This window comes from Chenopodium album, chromosome 22 (genome assembly GCF_948465745.1).
Source record: "Chenopodium album chromosome 22, dcCheAlbu1.1, whole genome shotgun sequence".
NCBI classification, from domain to species: domain Eukaryota; kingdom Viridiplantae; phylum Streptophyta; class Magnoliopsida; order Caryophyllales; family Amaranthaceae; genus Chenopodium; species Chenopodium album.
This window is the reverse complement of record NC_137855.1, coordinates 3730515-3754429: the sequence shown is the minus strand read 5'-3', so window position 1 is coordinate 3754429 and position 23915 is coordinate 3730515. Positions and strand designations below refer to the sequence as shown.

Here is a 23915-nt window from a genome sequence, read left to right as displayed (position 1 = left end):
TTATATGTTAATATTCCTTTTTTAAGGGAAGTAAATCAACATTGTGATCAAATAATTAATTTGCAAAAAAATGAATGGAATATGTTGCATTTTTTTAAGGACTAGTCATTCTTTAGTTTAGGGTGAATATATAATCTACTTATCATTGTACCATGGTAAAAAAAATCTTTTATGGTGCCCCAATTATCACATTGGTGAAAAAAATCGATTAGGGGATTATGCATGTACATTTGATCGACAACGGAAGGTGCACTTGTAAGTTTTTAATGTTGCTTTTGCAACATGTTTTTGATCGATCAATATCATATTAAGGGTTTGTTCACTTTTACTAAACTGAGCTAAACTGAATTGGACTAAACTGAATTGATTGGAGCTGAACTGAATTGATTGGAGCTGAACTGAACTGAATAGAGATGAAATGAATATTTTATGAGAGATAAAAAATTAGGAGCTAAACTGAATTGATTGGAGCTGAACTGAACTGAAATTAAGCTAAAGTGAACATACCCTAAAATGATGTTCTTGAGTATCATATCTCCTGAAAACTTTGAATTTTCTTTTTATTCACTTTTATTACTTGTATATTTTTTGTTTTAAAATTAAATTTTATCTAGCATGTTACTCAAGTGGTTTTTTTAATAAATACATCAATTTGAGTTTGGTGTTTTATTAATACTCAAAAAAATATAGGTAATGAATACATCACTCGTTAACTTGTGGTGTGTGTTTTAGCCTTATAGGGATACTTTCTTGAACTCATTTGAAGTAATAGTCCATGTAGTGATTTTTTTTAAACTTAATTTTTTGTAAATGCGATTATTACATAGCAATCTATAACTTACTAGACTCTTGCTAGTTCAAATTCGAGCCAAATCATGCTCCAATTTAAGGGATAACTCTTTCAACAAATGCCTCTATAATATCTTTAATTTCTCTTAATTGAAACAATTTACGCATAACAATCCATAGTCCTTTAAAAAAATTACGGAGATGTAATTTTGCACAATTGTATTGGGAAGTTTGATTGTCTAGGTAATAAAAATGGAGCTGCTAAATTAGCCCTTCCGAGGATGGGCGAAAGGAAATGAACGCGAAAGTGGAATTCTTCGTCGTTGTCGTCGAATTTTCTTCATGGTGGTAGGTGTCCTTAACGTCAACAACATAGGAGCCATTCTTCTAGTAGGAAGAGGTTGGTTCTCAACCCAATTGTCCTGGTTGATAAATGTGTTTGTGTTCAATAGAAGGTTCAGTTCGCTAGATTTAAGGTTTCTCCCCCACTTTACTCGCTGAGATGTGTCTGAACCAGGTCCTACGCAATCTACTTCCGCGTGTGCTACTGAACCTCTGCAGCTCCAAACAAAATCACCAAAAGAGTTGTCATAATAGTTAGCGCGATTTGTCCTTCTCGTATTGCCATATTGGTATTAAAAAATATAATGTATTTAACTAACATTACATTTCAAAAGATAATTTTAAAAATAATTTTCATTAATATTTAATTATATAAAAAAAAGTCAAACTAGTGCATTGACATGTGTGCAACGTTTGACTGTGTCACGTATTATGGGACAAAGAGAGTATTAACTATATTTGTGATAATGATAACATAAATATTTGCTTTCTACAAAGTCATGCTATATTTAAAGTGTTCTTTAATAGTGTATTATGATTGGCACATTGCGTATTTGTGTACAGTAACAATACTTTTGTTGTATACATGTATATTTTTGTGTCACGAGAAATAAAATATTGAAAACAAGGGGGTGGAGGAAATCTTACCCATGGCCAGCGACGAAGCCAGGATTCCAACCTGATGGAACAATGATATCAGAGAGGTAGTTTTTGTAAAAAACAACCCTAGAATACCTTCGGTATGGTCTTCCAAGATATGCAAAGGCAGTGCCTACCACCGTACAATATTTGAACACAAATCCATTGCTATCTTCAATGTTTTCTCTGCCTTGTGCTGTTATGTAACCAGCCCCATATATTCTATCATTATATGGTCCACTAGTCACATTAATAGTGCAGCCCTACACAAGTTTAAAAGATAACCCGTTATTCAACTATTTGTTCGGATTAGTTGTCATATTGTTAACTTAAATTGATATGGAAATATTTAAAAAGAGAATGTAGTGGACATACATGATACACGGATTGACCATATCCCCAAATGAAATCGATATAACCTTCAATATAACACCCTTTGAACAAGTGACGTCCCAATAGATCGGTCAATGTGTCTTGCACACCTATAAATCCACAATCATAGAATGCAACTTTATCTCCGTATACTGAAATTGCTGGAGCTTGGGTAATGATAGGAGGATAATATATGTTCTGAGAAAGCAATGCAAGGATCATCACATTCAAGCTAATTAGAATGGACATACCATGAAAAATATGCAATGCGTTCAGATTTCAATTCATTGATTTATTTTTACCATTGACATGTACTAGCAATTATGAGCCAAAATCACCCTCTCATAAGTCATAGACCCCTGTTAGGGCTGTTACTAGTGAGGTATGAAGCCATTTAGGCCACCCTTCCGACACGATCCCATGAATTATAAAGCGGGTAAACAAAATTAATGTATTGAACTAGATTGATCATACCTTGAAAGTAATACGCCTTGCAACAAAGTTGTCCGCGGACACTGAAAACGTTGCATATTCCGGTGTAGCGCTGCCCCCTCCATCGGACCATTGTATCACAGTGTTGTGTCTGTCATCCCCAACTAGGCTTATGTAAGGTTTGTCAATAGGGATTTCCACCTTTTCACTACACAAGAAATTTTCAGTTTAGATAAACGCAAAACAAGTGCATTATTCTTACCCTAACGCTATAATTTGTTTGGATAGCAAAGAATGAAATTATTACACTCGTAACAACAATGATAATAACATACACGACAATAATGACAACACGTACTAAAAGTAGCAAAATCGCGAGTGTTTACCTGTAAACACCAGCTCGAACTTGAATTTCTATCCACTTGTGATTGTCTATAGGAACAGAGTCGATAGCATGTTGTACTTTTCTAAAGTGTCCATGGCCTGATTGATCGACGACGATTACATGAGATATTGAGGCTTCTGCAAACACAGTGTGTGGCATGTAAATCAAATGAAGTAGTGTTGTAAGGTATAGGACGATGAGCCAAAGAAATTGCATTATTTAGAGAGATTATTAGCAAAATTTTCATGATGGTGTACAAAACTTGTGAATAACCTATCTTGTTCTCCCTACGGATTTGGTAAATATAATATTTTTTCATATAATTCTAATTTCTAATTTACATATTTGATTACTAGTCATTACTACGTATATACACCATTTCTTTTCTTCTAATTAATTTGATCGAAGATTGACAGGAAATCGGTTCGTCAAATCAAATTGTTAATATAATTAGTCCGTCTAATCTTAAACTTAACACCCAGATTTTGTGAAATCATTTTGATGTAGCAAAATCATATATACAAAGCTCGATCTGAAATGTCCATGAACGTAACTTGTGCATGTATTGTAATGGTCTAATACAATGGTCTTAATTGGTTATTTAGCAAACTTATATCTACGGATATTATTAGCCAACCAAATCTGATTTGATTTCATGAAGAAAATCACCAAATCAAGCTTTCTGATATTTTACCTAGCTTTAAAAATAATATTGGGCAACTTCTTTAAATATTAATACACATTAACCAATTAAGCAAGATCCTTATTAACTAAGGGTGTGTTCTATCCACCTAATTTTCACTGATCTGAACTTAATTGAACTTGTCTGAACTTATTACACCTGAAATAAATAAGTGAAAATAAAAAGTCAAAATTAGCCATAGTTACCTTATTTAGAACTACCATATATAAGAGGCAAAAGGGTAGAAAAGTAAATATGTAGAAATTACTATTTTCAGTGGTTTGGATTTATACAGTACATGAATCTATACAATAGCCAAAATGATAGTGTACACTATGCATTTTTATTCGGACAAGAAACCTCTTTTGCAAGTGTAATAAACCTAATACTCCGTAGCTATTTGAATATAACTTTGGCAAATAGTATCATTTATATTAGGTGCTCATATGACGAATTTGTCTATTATTATACTCGCAAGTGCATATGATTAATATTCAATTTTCTTGTCCGTAAATTGTTATATTAACAGTCTAAATTACACCACTAGGGTAGACGTACAAGAATTGTAATTAAATAATATACTTACTTGGAAATCGAGTTCTTTCTCTATTCGAGAATTGTGATGTTGCTTCTGAGGATTGATCAATGTTGAAGGAAAGTGCATCATTTTGAGCATGTATTGTAGCTAGGGCACCCAAAGCAAGTAACCATATGCTTAGGAATACAGACATTTTTCCCCTCACAGAATTTTGCTCCTTGTTCAAATGTTATATCATTGTATGAGTGGTTTAATAATATATGGAGTCATATGGCTTTTTTTTTTTTTTTTTTTTTTTAAAAAAAAAAATTAAATTTTTTTTATGGTGCTATTATATAAGGTAATTCTCAGGATATAAATTGATTTTTTTTACATTGGGAAATTTAGTGGTAGAGTATCAATATGATATCTAATTGATTTGATCTTTTACAATTTCCTTTTATTTTGGAAGATAGTGATTTTCATTTGCCATGGAGATGATTTGATACAACTATAGATGGATAGTGAATTGAACTTTCATTTGAATTGCCATATTCTCTATGAAATAAAACTTTATATAGGCAATATTCGGCGTATATGTGATGTATGTATATTTTGGTAGAATATATTTAGATTGTATGCAATAGTCCACAATAATCATAAATCAAACCTTAAAGATTAAATTTATTTAATTTTTTTTTTATAGCCAATCAAAGTTTATTTTGTTGATTAAACTAGTTTTTATCAATCTTTGTTATGCACAATGAGTCAATGCTTGATTTTTGCTAATCAAATCGTTCATAATATAATGTGCAATAACAAAGAGAATGTGGAGAATTATATTAATGGGTAGATGTTGAATAATAAATGCACGTAGACATAGTGTCAATAGTACTGTAATTTAACAATTGTAATTCTAACGGTAATTTAGGTTCCACTCATACGCATTGACATGAGTAGTTGACTTAACCTAGCTAAAGTAATGTCAATTGTGATAGACCATGGTCTTCTTTAAAAAATGCGGAGTATTTCATAATTCATATTATCCTTAAAAAAAGATACTAGAAAAAAAAAATGGACGCCGATAAGGTCCGATAAATCGTGGGGCAAATTTAAGTTTTGGATGAGGAAATATTTCTGCGTCACCGAAAATAAAATCAACTGAAATCTCCACAATACCCTTCAAAAACAAATTTATTTCTTTCTCATCCCAATTTACAATTCATTCGAAAACTCCCCCATAAAAAAGTCAAGGGGTAATTTCGTCATTAAATAAAAAACTATTTTCAATTAATAAATAATAAAAAAATAAAACCCAACTCCCCGCCACTCAACACAGTACAACCACTATCTGACTAAAAGAGGAGAGAGAAAATGGCGCTGCAACTCACTTCACCATCTTTCTCTCTTCCTTCAACCTCCATCTCATCATCTCACCCTAAATTCTCTCTCCTCCGATCAATCTCAACCGTCCGATTGAATTCTCGAAGCTTCGATTTCTTCTCCAGGAAGATGACCTCGACGACGCCGTTTGCTATGAAGGCGGAAGCAGGAGAATCGAAGGTTCTAGAAGAGGAGAGAGAGAAAACTTGGGGAAAAGTTTCGGCGGTGTTGTTTGATATGGATGGTGTTCTTTGTAATAGTGAAGAACCTTCTAGAAGAGCTGCTGTTGATGTTTTCGCTGAAATGGGCGTTGATGTTACTGTTGATGATTTTGTCCCTTTTATGGGAACTGGTAATGTTTTTGACTTAATTTGATTGGTTTTTGAGCTTTTAAGTTGATTGATTAAGAATCTGGTATTGTTTTTGATTGAATTTGATAATGTGATTAGAATTGATGAGATTTGTTGAATTTTTTTTGTGTATTTTTCTGAAATTTTGTTGTTGTTTGAGTTTAATCGATTGGATAATTAGTTCGACTTTGATTTTACTTTGACCATTAATTTGTTAAATGATTTGTGATTTTGATTTACTATATAAACAATCATGCTTGATTTATATTAACATTTACTGTTTCAATGTGTCTAATCATTTTTCCGTAGTAATGATTTAGGATTGAATACTATAAGAATGTGAGAATATTTGCCGTGCCTTTCTCATTGATTGAACATCAGTATATATACGAGCGTATTCTAGGGTTAGGGTTACAATCGTTTGAATTGATCTTAGTTTAGAAAGTACCAATTTTAAATGAAATCTTATCTTTTGTAGAGCTTGAACATGACTTTATTGAAAACTTTGTATATTTTATAAGTTCAATTCTATCACATGTTTATTTCTGTGCCCTTACAGAGTTTTGCATTAGTAAGCTGTTGCTTATGCAGTTATGCTAAAGGAAACTTGTGGTGACATCTGTAATTTCTGTTTGGTTTTCCTAAAAGTTTCTTGTAGTTCCTAAATGTTCGATTTTCTGAGACCAGGTTTCCAATGAGATTCAATGATATAAATTGTATAATACCCTCAATCATCATCTATCAACATATTTTATTGGAACATGACTCAATTAATGAGAGGGTTCGATAAGATTGAAACTCATCATTATATTAATCATATTCCTCGTGTATGTGTGACTGTGTGACACCCTCGAGTGTCCTCATAACTCTATAGCTGTGACAAAATTCTAATAACAATTTTGGTGTTTTTTTGGTTAATTGACTTTTCTTTGAGAAGGCTAGAAGAGGAGGGGGTGGGGGGAAAGGAATATGAGATCTTTTTGTTTAGTATCCAATGGAGAACTTAACGAGAGAAAAGACAATTTTCTCAAGTCTCCGACTTTTGGTTTTGGTCTGCGGAACATTCTTTCTGATTCTCTATGTAATTGAAGGTGTGGCATGCCTTTTGTAATTAAATTACCTTTCTTCTTTAAAGTGCTCTATTTTCCCATTTCTATTTTTATCTGACCTGAATGTACTCTTCAGGGGAAGCAAACTTCTTGGGAGGTGTTGCACAACTGAAAGGTGTTAAAGGATTTGATACTAATGCTGCCAAAAAAAGATTCTTTGAAATTTATCTTGAAAAGGTGATTAAACTTCTAATTTACTTATCCGCATCTTTAAAATAGGCAATTTGATGCTGTTTTCAATCATCTCAAAGTTGCCACTTGATCTTAACTCATCTTGTCTTTGATAGTACGCAAAGCCAAATTCTGGTATTGGCTTTCCAGGTGCTCTCAAACTTATTACTCAGGTATGTATCTCTCATTTTAAATTGAAAAAAAAAAAAGAAATTCTAAATAATTGCAACAGAATGCTAATATCTGTTGGACAGTGCAAAGCAAAGGGCCTCAAAGTTGCTGTTGCATCCAGTGCTGATCGTATCAAAGTGGATGCAAATCTAGCTGCTGCAGGGTTGCCCCTTGAATTGTAAGATGAAAGAATTTCTGAAGTTATTGCTGCATTTGATAAAAATATCGATGCTTTGTTTTTAATATGTTGCTAATGCTGAAACAACATCCAAAAGAATTTTATATTCAATCCTTATGAATGGTGTTTTGTTTTCTGTAATTTGTTCACTAGGCAGTTAAAAGTAATCCATTCAAATGTTTTGAATGTACCCAAAAAAAAAAGAGGATAGAAACAAACTAAACACTGCGAGGCTTTACCCTAACAAAGATCTTCCATTTTATGAGATATGTTCTTATCTGAAAAGATAAAGTATACTTCCTCCGTTTTCTTTTACTTGCAACACTTTCCTAAAAAGGAAATGTCACAATACTTGCAACACACTATAAAAGGAAAGTTACTTTAGGAAAAAACTATACTATATCCCTTATTTAAAGCACATGGCTCACTAAATTACACTCCTAACAACCACTCATCCTATTTTAAAGTTTATTATATCATGTACACCCCACCTTTCTTAATTATTGCGCTAAAGGGTGTGTTGCATTTAAAAGAAAACGGAGGAAGTATATGAAACTGATTGTTTGCTAACTTTGCTCCTAATATATGCTTAAACTCTATGCCCTTTATTTTGGAAGGGGGTGGGGTGGAAATTGAATATGATCATAGCAAAGTCTGAAATAATCAAAATTGATGTTGAGTGAATTTGTTCTATACCAGGTTTGATGCTATTGTGTCAGCAGATGCATTTGAGAATCTAAAGCCTGCTCCTGATATCTTTTTATCTGCATCCAACATACTTAATGTGCCACAAAGCGAGGTACTTACTTCTTCTAATTTCATATCATCTTTGTTTCTTAAAAAAATGCACCTTAATTGTTCAAGGAGGGAACTGGAATATATTTATTTATTTTTTTTCTATGTGCTATACTAATAAGTGTTTCTAATCTAAGCTTAAATTAATGTCATCTGTATGAAACATATAGTCAAGTTGATTTCATTGTTCATACAAAAGATAACAAAAGGGACTTATAATTTATTGTCCTTTTCTGTTGTTTTTTCTGCTCCTTTTGTCTTTGTGGTTGGTGGTCTCTTGCTTTTGTCATTTAGACCACCTTTTTTTTTTTTCTTGGAGGGCAGAGTGAATCATAAACAAAGGGGATGTAGTGAAGCTGGGAAATGTTAGTCTTGTCCCTATTTTTGATTGTTCATTCATGTCATAGCATAACCTGACCTTTATGTGGCATTCCATGTCTGTTCACAGTGCATTGTAATTGAAGATGCACTTGCAGGATTACAAGCAGCTAATGCTGCCAAAATGAGGTTAGTATATAATTTTTTGGTTTTATGATGATCAAGGTTTGTTATTGGTGATTTAACCTTGGATATAATAGTGATGATATTCTTCGTTGTAAAGTTGACTGCAGTACTCACTTCAATCTCAATTTATGCTCTTAGTCTCATGTCTTAAGATTCCTCTTGTTTTGATTGGAAACCTCCACAATTGCAGGTGTATAGTTGTGACAACTACATTATCTGAAGAGACTCTTGCAACTGAAGCTCCATCGCTTATCAGGAAGGATATAGGGAACATAACTCTCGATGATATTATCAGTGGTGGATCTAGCCTCCGCAGTATGTAGTTTCAAGAGCGATGTAGTGCACTGTATAGTGTAAACTTTGAAGTTAGACTTTCATTTGTCAGCCATTTAGTGGTCTCAACTGACGTTTATCAATGAATTTTTTTATTGACCGTGTGAAGGTGTTTTTTAGACTTGTTGCCATTGGTAATTCATGGAAATGTTCATGTTTCAACATTAGATGGAGTTTAGTAGTGAATCTATTGTCTAGAAGTGACTACATGTTTTTTGTAAACTTTTCCGATATTGATTCTTTTGATTGAATACTTGAATAATATCTTTCTCATAGAATTCTGATGAGCACACGACAACATGACATTGCAGATGAGAGGTTGCAGGCATCTCAACTTGAGGGAGAAGTGAGGAATTCCTTCCCATCTGGAGGGTAAGAGAGGTCCTATTCTCAGATATTATTGATTCATTCCCTATTTATGCTATTTTTATACAATATTATAGGAAGGGAAAGTGGATTTTACGATTGAGGGTAGCCAGTTAGGACTCTTGAGTAGTTTACATTTGTCTCATGCAACGCTCCATAGAGAATTGTGCCTCTGGTTAGGGCATAATATGTAGATTCTTCTTTTCTCTTCTTTCGGCGGCTTGAATTTTGTCTACTTAAAATTAAATGCTGATAAACTGTATAAATTTCTAAATTGTCCCCGAGTAATAGCTGATTTATTATTCAAGAAATAGGATCCTTGTCAGCTACAAAATTTAATGAGAACTCGACTTCAGTAAGGCACACATTTGAAAACTAATTTCATGTAAAATGATATTTATATATGTTTCTCTTTCAAAGTTGGTTTTTATCCAAAAGATACTTATGTTTGCAATCCAATGTTTGGGACTTGACATTTTATACTTCTTTGACCAACATTTCTTGTACACACCCTGCCTTTTCATGATAAGCTTCACATGAGATCTTTGCTCTAGATGGGGTACAAGTACAACAATTTGTAACTTCTGGCTTCTAGTTTTTTATTTTTTACCATGTGCTTTCCCAAAGGATATACTTTATCCTTTATTTTTTAATCGCTTGGAAAATTTGCATTATTCACACACTCCTTTGACCGTGGTTTGTGAATTATGCGCTAGAAAAAACATAGTTAGCGAGGTCTTGTTTAATTCGTCTCAATATATACTTTTACAATATTAACTTTTTATCATCTTTACTAAAGTATAATTATAGATATTAATGGTATAAAATGTGGTTTGGGAAGCGTGAAAACTCCAATGCTGTGATTAAAAAAGAACAGTGGAAGTGTATGATTAGACAATCTCTTTGTTGATATTATGTTTTGTGGCACCTCATATGCCATTCCCCTATCATTTGGGCCCTTGTATTTTGTTTTCCCTAAGAGATGTGGGAACGAAAATCAATGGGATAATTGTTGTATAATATTAATGGGATAACTGTTGTAACATATCAATATTTTCTATTGGAGGGAGAAGTTAATGTGGCGACATTATTTAGTTAAAATATTACAATGAAATTGACCTAATGTCTATTTAGATGCGCAACTGATTTGTGGACAGGTTGCAGGCTTCCAGGAGAAATATTCTCAAATATGGAAGTTTAGGCATTGCTGTATCTTGCTTCATCTTTGCCTTCTCAAACAGGAAGGTATAAGTATCTTGACTTGGAAGTGCTGAAAATGGGTTTCTCGACTCTCGAGCTTAATGTATTTGTTTAATCTTGCTGTGAATGTGATTATCCAAGTGATTTTGTACATGTTCGGAAAACACTATCTGCTGTCATCGTTACTTTATTCTAATCTGTATGTATATGGAAGCTGTTGTGATCTTGCAGGCAATGCAATATGCATCACCAAAAGCTCTTTGGAATCTAGCATTTGGGGTAAACAACCCTACTCTTGGACCCAATGAAGGTGATAAATCTCATTTAATTTATTTAATTTATTAATGATGGCCACCCTTCAGGCATTTGCATTGTAATTATCTCTGAACACAAGTTCTCTTTTGCCTAATTAATTAAGCAAAGAAAGACATTTGCAACATTAAATAGGCCCTTAAGTGGCACATTGAATTTGAAACTTAGCGATTAAAGTCATTAAACAATAGAAAAGTGGGGAGCATGAGCATGACCCACTGATCACAAGTCATAACTGAAATGTGGTTACTAAGCAATTGCTACTCTTAATATCTTAATCCAATCTCACTAATAGTTTAAAATATTCCCAGTAATTTTTTAAAGACTTAAACTATTACTACTATATTTTTTGAAGCTCATCATTTAACATATGCTTCCCACTTCTTTCTTAAATACTCCTCTCTTCTTCACAATGACTGCCTAACTTTTTGTTCCGTTACATGTCTCTACTAAAATCTGTTACTGTTGGTCATTTGACCTGTAATCATATGAATGTTTTTCAACTTGGACAGTTACTTGAAGATTATATAGTTCAGACTTTTTCCTGCTATCTCTCACTCTATATTGTTTGAACTTATCTCATGGGGAATTGTGACGTTTGTTTGGGGACAGAGGGACTGTCCAAGGATTTTTCATTTTAAACTTCTTGGAATAGGACATCCCATTTATGGACTTGTTAATTGGGATAGTATGAGCTGAGGGCTCTGTGTTAATATTGGCAAACAGTTAAGTCTCTACTGAGCTGCTAATATCTGATATTTGATCCCCCCAAGCTGGACTCTTAGACAGTTGGATTATGTAAATAAGATTTTAGGTCACTAATGGTGTAATAGATTATGCAAGATGAAATAGATTGTTTCTGAGAGACAGTCGGTTCTGGGATCTATCTTTAGCTGCGTCTGACAATGATATGGTCTAAACTGTAGGCGAGTCACGATCTTCCAGGGTGCAACAGCTTGTGAATTACATATCTGACCTTGAAAAAAGGTGGGACTATCTTCTGTTTCAATGTTCTAAAATTATACATGTCAGATTACTTTATCGACGGATTAGCACCTATCATTGATCTTTGACTTTCTTTGTGCTAAATTGCTATTGGAATTCATTTCTTGCAGGGGAAATGCTCTTGTTGTACCTGAATTTCCTTCTAGACTTGATTGGCTAAATTCCGCACCCCTTCAATTCCGCAGAGTGAGCCGTTTTTCTTATTCTCAATTTGAAAAACTAGCTGATTCCACATAAACATGCAGTATAACAAGCATGAACTACTTATTGAGTGCTATATCGTTTGTATGCTAATTTTTCTAACCTCACTTCCTTGAACCTTTATTCCTGGGCTTAGTGTTACTCACTATTTCCTTCCAAAACATAAATTGTAGTGAAGAAAAAAGGAGGGAAAAGAGATTGGGGGGGGGGGGGGGATCAAGAAGTAATTAAAAAATTTAAATAAGTAAAAAAAAAAAAAAAATACAAATCAATTAAACATGAAATTTAAATGGGACATGCATATAGTTTAAATCCTGATTGAATGACACACGTAAATAGGATCGATTATCTGTAAAGAGGCCTTGGTTTTTTACTATAATTTGCTCTTTAAAAAGTGTTCATTTCTAATTTTAATGGTAATAAGTGGAAAGATTATTATATCCCCCTTCATTTGCATTTATAAACTAGAATTCATTACAGCAGGGGGACATTAATTTGGGTTAGAACCCTGTTCTCTTAACCTTATTTTTGTTGAATTGAAATTATTTTTACTGAACTTAAATCATTTAAATGAACTGAAATAATTTTTGTTGAACTTAATTTATTTATACTAAACTGAAATTAATTTTAATGAATTGACATTATTTTTACTGATTTCTATTATTCTTGTTCTTTAAAGTTACTACTGATAGAAAATTATATTTACTAAATTGAAATTATTTTTACTGAATTGATCTTAATTTTACTAAATTGATCCTTTTTTTTTTTACTAAACTGAAATTATTTTCACTAAACTGATTTATTTATTTATTTATTTATTTTTATTGAATATTATTTTTTAAGGTGAAGAGAACAGGGCCTTAATCTGTGATTTACTTTTTTATAGTCCTTCCATTTTACTATAGTTGATTATGTCTGGTTTATTTGTACCAAAGTGTAATTGGCTTGTTATTACTTGTTGGAGTGTGGAGGATGTTGGAATTCCTATTTGTCGGATGGGGTTTCAATTGGGTGTATTAGCTCATTTGGCTCAGGTGTGTCAAGGTTTGGGTTGGAAGATGCCTAAATATATACGCATGATTTTGTAGGAGGCCATGCATATGATGTATATGATGTTGGCTTAGATTTGATCCTCCTATTCGATGATGTATATGATTTTGGCTTAGATTTGATCCTCCTATGCAATGATGTATATGATGTTGGCTTAGGTTTGATTATGGACATGAAATTGTGTACTATCCTATGTAATGTTCATGTTTCTCTGTGGCCTTCAAAACCACTTCTGCAGGATCTCAAAGGAAAAGTGGTAGTCTTGGATTTTTGGACCTATTGCTGCATAAATTGTATGCATGTTCTGCCCGATCTTGAGTATTTGGAGAAGAAGTACAAAGAGATGCCGGTAATTATATTATCCTACACTTACTGCTTATTGCATGAATTTACAAGTTCTCTTGAATGAGTTTCCACGCTTGCAGAGCTTATTCTTCAATAACTGCTTTCTTTCATGGTTGCTAGTTGAGCCTGTCATTCAGTTGCAATTGTATTAATTATAGTATAGGTTTAACTTTGGTGACCCACTATTTCCTTTTGAGATAAGGAAAAGAAGCTCTCTTGAAAGGAAGACGTGAAATGCTGAGAGCACAGGATGCCCTCAATGAAAGAAATTTCTAAGATTAAGGCTCTGTTCTCCTTTCCTTATTTTCGCTTATTTCATATCTGATAAGGTCAGATTATAAAAAAATAAAAAATAAAAAATAAAAAAAAAAAAAAGGACTAATAAGCTCATAATATAATATAATATAATATAATATAAGGGCTTATAAGTTTAGGACTTATAAGATTAGATAATATAAGTGAATTCAGGTGAATATAAACACTACCTATGTCTCCCTTTTCAGTCTCTTGCGACCTTAATTGCGCTGGTCCCTAACTACCAGATTCCAGGCACCGGCAATAGTTTAAGTGTCCTTTGCTATAAAATTTTGTAGTCAAGCAGCTTACTAATATATATTTTTTGTTGATATATTGGATTTTTTTTTCCTCTTATGCAGTTTACTGTTATTGGAGTACATTCAGCTAAATTTGACAATGAGAAGGATTTGGAAGCGATTCGCAATGCAGTTCTGAGATATGGAATTACTCATCCTGTATGTGGATATTGCCTTTTAACTTAGAATGCTTCAAGTAGTTATTATTTCTACTCCTCCCTTTGATATTATGCCATTGATTAAAGAAGAGTAAGAAAAGGGATTCTGGGCCACCTACTTGGTGAGGCATAACAGGCTGCTAGTTCATTGTTAGATTGAGCCTTTGGTAATAGTGCCATTTAGCCTAGGCTGTGTAGTCAATGGACTTTCATTCAGATGGATAGTTTAATGTGCTAATCAGTGGCGACCTTGAGATATGAATCATGAAAGACACATTTTCATGAAAGACTCATCTAGTAATCTTATTCGAACTAGACATGATAGTTTGTCCAGTTTAGGTGTGCCCGAGCCAAAAGCCAATTTACCCTTGGGTTGGTCAGCTTGGTCTATGGATCCGTAAACCAAAGTTGATATTTAGGTCAGGTTTAGCCAGCTGCTAGCCCTGGATGCTATTTACTGCAGGGTTATAGCTGGCATTGTGCACACACTCTACTTGAACTGGCAAACCTGGTGGCTTGTACGGTCCATATTGGGTTTGACTACTGGGTTTGGCCTTAGGCTGGAACAATTTTGCCCATGGATCATGTCTAGACTTAAAATTTTAACCGTAGTTTGTTGCCATGCATATTACCTTAATTTTACTCTGGCAAGTCTTTATTTAATTTATCTTGTTCTCCTGTTTATTTCCAAGGGGTAAAATGAAAAATCACTACTCATGTGAAATTTCATGCTTGGTAATGGGTGGATTTATTGATTCACTGTATCTAGCTGTAAGGTTGATGCTGCTGCAGTTCTTATCCATTGTTATGCCCCTGTGCTGAATTTCTGCTAATATGTTCCAACTGTAGACTTGTTGTTTGTTTTATGTGAGTGCAGGTAGTAAATGATGGCGACATGAATTTATGGCGTGAATTAGGGGTTAATTCTTGGCCGACTTTTGCTGTTGTTGGACCCAATGGTAGGCTTATTGGGCAAATAGCAGGAGAGGGTCGCCGAAAGGTACCATAACTTCTTTTTTCTTGCAAACACTCTTAAAGGTTGATGTTTTGATTATATAGTCCAAAGCATGTACAAGGTTGTTTTACTATGGTTTATGGGTTTGGAACAATAAACTCTCCATTATAAGGATGACACTCAGCTGATGACGGGCAGTTCACAACTTCACATTAATATCTTTTTGGTGAAGAAACTAGTTTTTCCAGCCACAATGAAAAGTTTCTGTAATTTTGTCATGAGAAAATTATTTTGATCTTTAATTTGATTATGGAGTTGTTGTGGTTAAACCTTTGTATTACATGGGCTCTTTGTGATTTACACATACGTTAATATGATGCAGGAATTATTTCATCATAAACCTTAGTTATTTTTGGCTTCAGGACCTTGATGATATTGTTGAGGCAGCGCTTCTTTTCTATGGTGAAAGGAAGATTTTAGATAACTCACCCCTTCCTCTGCGGCTGGAAAGAGATAACGATCCTCGATTGCTGACCTCTCCATTGAAGTTTCCAGGAAAGCTGGCAGTGGATGTGCTGAATAATAGGCTGTTTATTTCAGACAGCAACCACAACCGTATTGTTGGTTCTTCTTCCCTCTTTTCTCCCTTTCCCTCTCCAACACCCCCCCCCCCCCCCCACACATTCAAGTGCAGTATGTAACCAAAACAAAGGGAGAGAGAGAGAGAGAGAGAGAGAGAGAGAGAGAGAGAGAGAGAGAGAGAGAGAGAGAGCAGGTGTTTTGAGTATAGAGTGGCTGGTTGTGTGCACATTACAATGCTTTAAGATTTAATCTATCCTTCATTATATTTACTAGCAACTAAGATATTTATCAGCTCTTCAGTCTACACAATGACTTGTAAATGAGTAGAAAACTGTGTGCATCAAATATGATTATCTGTGTTTGGTACTTGTCACCAAATGGTGTAGAAATTGTGTATTTGGGGTGCCATTTGAGATGATATCAGTAGTTTGTGTATTTTTCCTCATCTAATTTTTTCTTCTCTCTTTTTGTGTCTCTGTGCGCGAGTGCATGTGGGTTTAGCTAGCCAGCTCTTAAATTTGTTAGATACATATCATTTGATCAATATTAAATAACCTTAACCTTCAGATATTTTGGTATTTTGTATGCTTTTCTAATGAACTTCGTATATTTCTGTCAATCTACAGGTTGTTACTGATTTGGATGGGAATTATATTACACAAATAGGGAGCTCAGGAGAGGAGGGTTTACGTGATGGTAATTTTGATGATTCAGCTTTTAACAGACCTCAGGTAAAATTGGGAGTGCATATTTGCACAAACTTGGTATATTTACTCTGTTACTTCTCTTCACATTGCATGTATTGCTTGTCTAAACTGTAGTTTTAGTTTATGCTGGTTTTCCAATATTTATGTTTGGCTGTGTGTTTTTAGGGCCTTGCATACAATCCGAAAAGAAATGTGCTATATGTTGCAGATACTGAAAATCATGCTTTGAGGTTTGTTGATGCATCCTAACTATGATTATCTTTGGCTTCTTCCCTTTGCCTCTGGCCATATAAAATTCATCTTGTCCTTGTACTATCATAAATTGAGTACTATAAGAACTGCTTGCTGTTTATGAAGGTTGAGTAATACTTGTGCAACTAAACTTGCACCGGGTTTATATGATTACCTTTTCACATAATCTAGACCTCTAGTGGTGGAAAAGATCATTTGGCATTTGACTTTCAACCTTACATCCAACAGTGCTTATACTTGGATCTGCTTGTCTAACTTGTAGAATGTGCTGCAAACATGACTTAATGCAGTGGCTACTTTATTTCTCTCATGTATTGTATGTGTTTTTTCTTATGGTTATGTTGCTCTGTACCTGTTCCCTTCAGTCATTTTTTTTGCTTCTGAAGAATTATTTGTGGGATATTTTTTAGCAAAAGAATTTCCCAGTACTAGACTAAGCAAGTAAGCATCCAATTAACCAAGGTATTGGTTGCAAGAATATCTTGGCTTTCTACCTAGACTCCATCATAACTTTCATCTTTAACTTTCAAAATTTTAACTCCATTATAACTTTCATCTTTAACTATAGTAACCTTGAAAATTTAATTTGTTGATTCTCTGTCTTTACGTCTTGATTCCCATCTTTCATCCTCACCTAATTTATCCCTGGCGTAGCTTTTTAGAGCCAGGTGCTACAGAAGCTTCAAAATTTTGTAGGCAAAGTTGGATGAATGGGATCCCAAATTTTCATTCATCCAAGAGCTCAAAATGTTAGATTACAGTTTGGATAAAACTTGCTGGATAATTTGGAAAGCTATGTAAAAAATATAGAAGGCTTTAATCAGTCATAGAAAGTTCTTATTTATGTAAATTATTTCTATAATTTATATTCTTTTAACTTCCCCTTATTTTTTGCTCATTTTTGCTCCTCTCCTGTGTATTCTTCTTGGGTGTATGGGGGCATCATATTCTGTTATGCTATATCCTATATGGGTGTATACTACCAGGGGTATTGTTTGAGCATTCTGGTCTTTATTATCCAAACTTAGAAATTGACATATTTAGAGGATCAAACTTCTGTGGTAGGATGACAAGAGGAATTTGTGACTAATATGATGTATTGGATTGGCAGTGTGCAAGGGAAAATGAGGAATTTTTGATTAATCACATTGTTGATTGAAAAGTAAAGAGTAGCTGTCTTGTGAGTTTCTCATGTTAATTTCGATATTTCAGGGAGATCGATTTTGTCAATGAGATGGTCCGCACACTTGCTGGCAATGGTACAAAAGGCTCTGATTACAGAGGTGGAGGAAGGGGAACCTCTCAGGTATGATTAGAGAACTAAAAAAAATATATCTTCTACACAAATATGTAATCTGCTTTTATGCTGCTTACAAGTTGTGATGTGATTTCAGCTCCTCAATTCTCCATGGGATGTCTGTTTTGACCCTGTCAGAGAGAAGGTTTTTATAGCAATGGCTGGCCAACATCAGATTTGGGAACACAATTTATCAGACGAGATCACCATGGCTTTTAGTGGTGATGGTTATGAAAGAAACTTGAATGGTTCAAGGTATCCTCTTGTGACGTAGTTTAGTTATAGTTGAGCTAATAATGCTGTTTGTCTTTTTTTAATGTGATTTCACTGTACCCTCAGTTTTACTATACTCATATTGTTAGGGACTTATAGGGGAGTTAAATATTATGGCTTAATTAGTTACATTTCAGTTATGAGCCTAGATCAATTAACAGAATTAAAATATTTTGTTATAACTGTTTCACTTGAGCATTTTGGTTGTTAGCTGAGTTCTTTAGCTTATGTTTCTCTTTTTACCCTCTCAGTTATGAGCCTAGATCAATTAACAGAATTAAATTATTTTGTTATATCTGTTTCACTTGAGCATTTTGGTTGTTAGCTGAGTTGTTATCTTTCTCTTTTTACCCTCTTTCAGCTGCTTCTTCCCCACCCCTACCCCCCCCCCCCCCGCCGTGTTTGAAAAAGCGCGCCTCGGCGCTGAGGCAGGGGTGAGTGCTTAATTTGGTCTGGCCGAGGCGTTTTGGGTTAGGCGCACAAAAAGCGCTCGAGGCGCACTTGAAGCAAACTTCAGCCATTTTTTAACTGCCCATATAATGCATCTCTTAGGCGCAGCAGAAGGGGGGGGGGGTGCGCTTATGGGTGTTGGCTGATATACTGTTCTTCATGAAGCTTTCTTTTCTGTAGCAGCACTCCATGTGTATTTAAGTAGAATTTGCCTCTTTTACATCACTGCTAGTCAATAGAAGGCAAAGTGATTTACATGGACTAATATAATCTCCTCTCCATCTTTTCACCCTTGATAGTTGCATATCTTCTTTACTAGTCTCCCAATTCTCAGTTTTTCTTTTGATTTTAAAAGTGCAATGGCCAGAGCATTTTTCTTACTTGCGTACCTTATATATTTAGATCTAGATATTTGCCTTGATCTGTATTCCTGTTATGATGTTTCTGAAGGCTTTTCCTTGTATTTTTTCTTTCCATGTAGCTCGTTGTCCACATCATTTGCACAGCCTTCTGGAATGTCTTTATCTCCAGGTATTACGACATAATGTATATGCTGTTTATATGATTGAATGTATAATTGTCACAATAACTATAAAAAGCTCACTATGTTAGTATTCTTTATATAAATTTAGATATGAAAGAGGTGTACATTGCGGATAGTGAGAGTAGCTCTATTAGAGCTCTTGATCTCAAGACAGGAGGATCAAGACTGCTGGTTGGTGGTGATCCTATTTTCTCTGATAATTTGTTCAAGGTAAGCGTCTTTCCTCTATAAGTACTACTTAGTATAATCTTTTTCATTCTTGATGTCTGGTATGTTTTATCACTTTATGCATGATACATGTAAATATACAACCTTGTATAGTATATAAGATTTAAAAATGCTATACTTCTAAGCTTCTACTTGTGCTGCTACTATTTCAGTTTGGTGACCATGATGGAATAGGTGCTGAAGTACTTCTTCAACATCCATTAGGTGTCTGTTTTGGACAAGATGGCCTAGTTTATATCGCAGATTCTTATAACCACAAGGTAACTAAGACTGACTGCCTGACTGGAACGAAGTTTTTTTTTTTTTTTTCTTTCTTCAGATTAGTTTGCATTCCTTTGCTGAATATAGGATCTAGACATCTGTATGCATTCATAATATTGTTCTCGTATTGATAGTATGGTTTTAACTGCTGAGCCAGACGTTGCTAGTACCTGAAATAGAAAGATCTATACTTTTGACTACAGCAGACAAAGATATGGCATGTACGGTGTGCCTTCTGTAGGGATAATTTTGTTGGCAAAGAAACATTCATCCTTTGCTGACATAATGGCAGTAAACACCTTCCCATATCACCACAAATCACTTGTATAATTATTAGCTTTATCGACAAGTCTCTGAGAAGTTATGTGTAACAGATGCAGCATGTTAGTGCACGTGCTTTTCTTCTTTTATTCTGATCATGTATTTACCTAAATATTGAGAGGAAATATACTACGATTCAAGAATCAGGATACCTCTCAGAGGAACAGTTGTCAAATTTTTTATATTGCCTTGCCATTTCAGCTGCATGCCTGTTGTTTGCAGGAGTGTTTTTGTCGTCATTTTAGTCCCGAGTCTCTTGACTACTCCCTCTGTCCCAAATTCATCTGTTCCAAATTTAGTTGACCCATCACTCTTTCTCATTCAATGAAATGACATCTAAATTAATTTTCTCCTAAAACTATATGGGGACAAAAGGAATAGTTCCAGACCGGCCCCTTTCTTTTTTTTTTTTTTTTTGGGGGGGAGGGGAGTTAGGGGTAGGGTGGAGAAGCATCAAGCATATTGGAAATGGTTGAAGCTTGGGATCCAGGTCCTCAACTTCTGTACACAAGTGAAAAAGGACTGTCATCATGCTACTTAGAAAAGCGCCTGGCTACCAACTGGTACGTGAGCCCCATTTTCAAATCTGCTATCGGCTCAATGGCATTCCATAATTCATAGCTGGCTTATACCGAGTATATGACTGTCTTGTGATTTCTGTGAGGAAAACATAAGAACTCTGTCGACAGCTTCCAGGTTTCATACATTGCCCTTTTGCTTCTTATACCTCATGCAGAGGTCTTTTGGATATAAGTAAATGTGGTCATCTTATAGTTCCAAGAAATTCAACTGCATGCACCTCAATGCCACCAAAGAACACTGTTCTATAGAATTTATTACAATATCTCAAGCATTGTTCTTTAGCCTGCAATTAGTTTTCTGAAAAATGGTAGCAGTTGCTTCTGAATGAAGTTCAGGCTTTTTAATTTTAAGTGAGGTTTCTTATATTTCCATTTCCAATCAAGTCTCCTGACAACAGGAGACTTCATTTTAACTTATAATAATATAGCTATTTAATAGAGTTACAGAACTAAAAGTTTGCCATCTCATATTCAGATCAAGATGCTAAATCCATCGAGTAAACGAGTCACTACCTTAGCTGGGACTGGAAAAGCTGGTTTCAAGGATGGTAAATCTTTAGAGGCTCAGGTAAGATATCTGTTTTTGGTACTAAATTGCTTAGTTGTTTGATTATTGAAAACCAATCTTTGTTCTTGTTTGAAAACCTACTGGAGTCTGAATATGGCAATAAAAACATTTCCCTAGTTTGATATTTTTTGTTTCTTCCAATATACTTGAGCCTTTATCTGGTCATCTACTGTTCATGATTCTCCAAACAAAGGTCTTTCTGTGTATTGATTCAAATTACCAAATCAAAACACATAATCTCATCTGTTGCTTTAATTTTCTTTATAGGACAAAGTATTGGAAGTTAATAAGAACCAATTGAAAATTGTGACTTTTAATCAAGGAAGACACTAGAGTTTAGTTAATGGAGTTTGCACTGCTATACATTGCAATCAATCTCTCCTACGGGCATCCTTAGTATCCTGATTAATTCTATAAATTCTGGGAAGCTTCATGTTCATCCCTACCCCTTCCTTTTTCATGCTTATAAATCCTCTCCCCTCCATTTCCATTGTCCTTTTCTGTTTAACTTTTCTTGCAAGAAACCAGCAATAATTTACTATTATGTTTTCTCCTGAACAATCATTTTGCACTTGAAAAACTTTCCATTAAATGCCTTGGTATAAACTGAATTTGATGAAATAATAGGAGGAAATTTTTTTATTATGTACTTAGGTGGGTATTAAGCTGTTTTTTTTTTTTTGGGTGTTTTGCAGCTTTCAGAGCCATCAGGACTTGTTGAAGTCAGCAATGGTGAGGCTCTTGTTTTTCACATATACCTTTACTCGAGTAGATATATTGCCATGTCAATTGTACCTTGTTTGAAACTATTAAGATATTATATTGCTTTATGCTTCCCAGTTTCAATTACCTTTGCATACAGCTCAAAATAGTTTATTTTGGCCATCTGCCTATCAATGATTAGGCCCGTTCTACTTTACTTGATGTAACTTATTTCAATCAAGATAAGTTGAGATTATATAGGTTTTGGCAAATAAATATATATGAGAAAAATAACTATATTTTTTCCCCAACAATTTCATGCACAAAGCCACAAACCAGAATTTTATTCCCCTCCCCCCTCCCCCCCCCCCCCCCCCCCCCCAACAACAATTTTATACACAAATCAGATAATTTCAGACAACATAAGTCCTTTTCCAATTTCAAATAACAGTTATGTTTAGGTAAAATAAGTGAAATTTAGCAGAGCCTTAATATGTGTACATGTGGATATATGAACTTTTTAGGTGAGGGTAGCTTACAGGGCCGTATTGAGGTTTATTCATCGTACCCTACTCACTGGTAATGAAGCATACAGTGCCAATTTCACAACTATATGATAGATAGAAACAATCGCTAAACCGAGTTCCAACCTTTGATAAGGCAAAATTTCTGCTGTCTGCTGCTTAGTTTAGTAAATTCTTCATTTCATTTAGTTATGTTGCTGTATTCTCAGGAAAACTCTTGGTAGCTGATACAAACAGCAGTGTAATCCGATACATGGACTTAAACCAAAGAGAACCACAACTTCTTACATTAGAGTTGAAGGGTGTTCAGCCTCCTGTTCCTAGGGCCAAAACCATGAAACGTCTGAGGAAGCGTTTATCACCTGATACACAGATTGTCACGATGAATGGTGGTCCATCAACTGAGGGCAATTTGTACCTTAAGATATCAGTACCAGAAGGTTACCATTTCTCAAAGGTATCTTTCTCTCCCACAAAAACAAACGCACGAACGTGTGTGTGGGCACACATATAATATTGCCATTACCCTGCACATATTTTTATATACTTCGTATAATTTTCATGTCTGAGTAGTGTCTGACACTATTTGTGAGTTAACAATATACAGGAAGCTAGGAGTAAATTCAATGTAGATATACAGCCAGATAATGCAGTTATTGTTGAACCCTTGGAAGGGAATCTCAGCCCAGAAGGATCTGCTGTCCTTCATTTTAAAAGATTCACCCCTTCACCATCCTTGGGAAGAATTAATTGCAAGGCATGGTTCCTTTAACTTTTGACTTCTGTTCTCATGCAATATAATTAGCCGAGTTCAGCTTTTATATAAACAGAAGCTGTATAATTTGTGTACTAGCCATTGCCTTTCCTTGTCATTTGATGAAATTGTTTCTCTTTTTAGGTCTATTATTGCAAGGAAGATGAAGTTTGTTTGTACCAATCATTAGCGTTTGAAGTAAACTTTCAAGAGGAAAATCCTGAATCATCTCCGGCAGAAATAACTCTACAATATCTTGTGAAACCAAAAGGAAACAGAGACAGCCTACAGTTACCAGCTAGATACTGATACATATTTCCATTTGTACATATGCTATAATTTTCCATTAAAAAAGTATATGAAGATCATTAAACTGGTATAGTCATTTTCTGGAACTGATAAATTATATTATTCCAGATTCAGTGTAACATGAATGTATATGCCAGCAGATTTTGTTTCTTGAGTTTTCTTCAGTGGTCCTATATATATCTGTTGTAACTCAATCCATTAAGTAATTTGGTGATGAGCAAGGCT

At 34.4% G+C, this 23915-nt stretch overlaps 2 protein-coding genes across 3 annotated transcripts; one reads left to right on the top strand and one right to left on the bottom strand.

Moving 5' to 3' along the window:
- Positions 1-929: 929 nt before the first annotated feature.
- Positions 930-3175, bottom strand: LOC145606017 (putative pectinesterase 29). The gene is made up of 5 exons (XM_081662079.1): positions 2961-3175; positions 2617-2782; positions 2146-2340; positions 1780-2033; positions 930-1344 (listed from the first exon to the last, which is right to left on the bottom strand). Exons 1-5 carry the CDS (start codon positions 3173-3175, stop codon positions 1056-1058), a joined length of 1119 nt encoding a protein of 372 aa, XP_081518205.1. The 3' UTR covers positions 930-1055.
- Positions 3176-5483: 2308 nt separating this feature from the next.
- Positions 5484-23844, top strand: LOC145604870 (protein SUPPRESSOR OF QUENCHING 1, chloroplastic-like). Of its 2 annotated transcripts, none has more exons than XM_081660851.1 (28): positions 5484-5893; positions 7077-7177; positions 7288-7344; positions 7438-7520; positions 8220-8319; positions 8764-8822; positions 9010-9134; positions 9464-9524; positions 10676-10763; positions 10950-11028; positions 11957-12017; positions 12146-12221; positions 13525-13635; positions 14288-14383; positions 15260-15382; positions 15760-15957; positions 16546-16650; positions 16792-16856; positions 18091-18184; positions 18273-18430; positions 19380-19429; positions 19531-19652; positions 19823-19930; positions 21309-21401; positions 22097-22133; positions 22837-23084; positions 23235-23384; positions 23526-23844. In XM_081660851.1, exons 1-28 carry the CDS (start codon positions 5533-5535, stop codon positions 23688-23690), a joined length of 3174 nt encoding a protein of 1057 aa, XP_081516977.1. In that variant the 5' UTR covers positions 5484-5532; the 3' UTR covers positions 23691-23844. The 2 variants fall into 2 exon arrangements, with proteins under 2 accessions (XP_081516977.1, XP_081516976.1); XM_081660850.1 differs by having other exon boundaries at positions 7426-7520.
- The last annotated feature ends 71 nt before the right edge of the window (positions 23845-23915 follow it).